General features: G+C 44.4%; 1 protein-coding gene across 1 annotated transcript; it reads right to left on the bottom strand.

The window, feature by feature from the left end:
* Positions 1 to 42: 42 nt before the first annotated feature.
* Positions 43 to 391, bottom strand: PHALS_03965 (uncharacterized protein; the record flags this gene model as incomplete). The annotated part of the gene is made up of 3 exons (XM_024718263.1): positions 43 to 87; positions 158 to 282; positions 361 to 391. 3 exons carry the CDS (start codon positions 389 to 391, stop codon positions 43 to 45), a joined length of 201 nt encoding a protein of 66 aa, XP_024583679.1.
* Between the last annotated feature and the right edge of the window lie 477 nt (positions 392 to 868).

Below are 868 nucleotides of genomic sequence, written 5' to 3'. Positions count from 1 at the left end.
TGACGTACCCACAGGAACAGTACATCGCTAACTAAGAACGCGTTAAGGCAGCACAGAAGCAGCACAGAGGCAACGCTCGCTTGGCATCTACGACAATAAGAATAAAGACCAAATTCGAGCTCACAAAGTTTGCCACTCACGGCATCGCTTGACCTACCGATTCAAAAGTGAAGTTTTGACGGTGAGGTTGCGACCCAAGGAAGCATTTTGATGTCTGCAAATTCAGCATTTTTGGTTTCCAGGCCAAAGAGTAAGAAAAATCTTGCTCAGTCTGTAGCAGCTCTGTTTTCTTCCATTCACAACGAAACTTCATCATTCACCCCTGCACCAGTGGATCCAGTAATGAACCTCTTTTCTCACCTATGTGTGCAAACGATTCAAAATGCTCCATCACTGCTCACACCTCCGCTGCGAAATGGAGCTCCACCAGTCCTCGATGTATTATCCACCTGCGTCTTCTATGCCTGGCCAACAAGCGCATCTCATTCTCATTCCTGACTGTTTCGTATGTTCCCATGTATGCTCCGCTTCCTGGTGCGTACATACAATCTCAACCGGTAGTGACGATAGATATCCTTTGCAAAGTGCAGTGTCTTTGTCTAGATATGACAATAATTTGACTGCCATCGGTATATGGAAACAAAAGTCCTCCATTCATACCGAAAGAACACTGATGCCACGACCGCTAGCAACACCGCCGTGACCAATGCGAGTAGAAATCATAAAGAGTGGACGCCAAAACAAAAGAGCGCTGCAAACTATTGCTTCCGTCTCAAATCAAAAGCCTCAGTAAATGTAGTATGCTAAAGTAATCTCAACAAAAGGTGTGATTTAAGGAAATTTAGAATCTGAAAAATTGCGCTATTTA

The sequence above is a fragment of the Plasmopara halstedii genome (genome assembly GCF_900000015.1).
Source record: "Plasmopara halstedii genome assembly, contig: Scaffold_2462, whole genome shotgun sequence".
In the NCBI taxonomy this organism is placed as follows: Eukaryota; Oomycota; class Peronosporomycetes; order Peronosporales; family Peronosporaceae; genus Plasmopara; species Plasmopara halstedii.
Note: the sequence above shows the minus strand (reverse complement) of the source record. Positions and strands in the feature narration are given on the sequence as shown.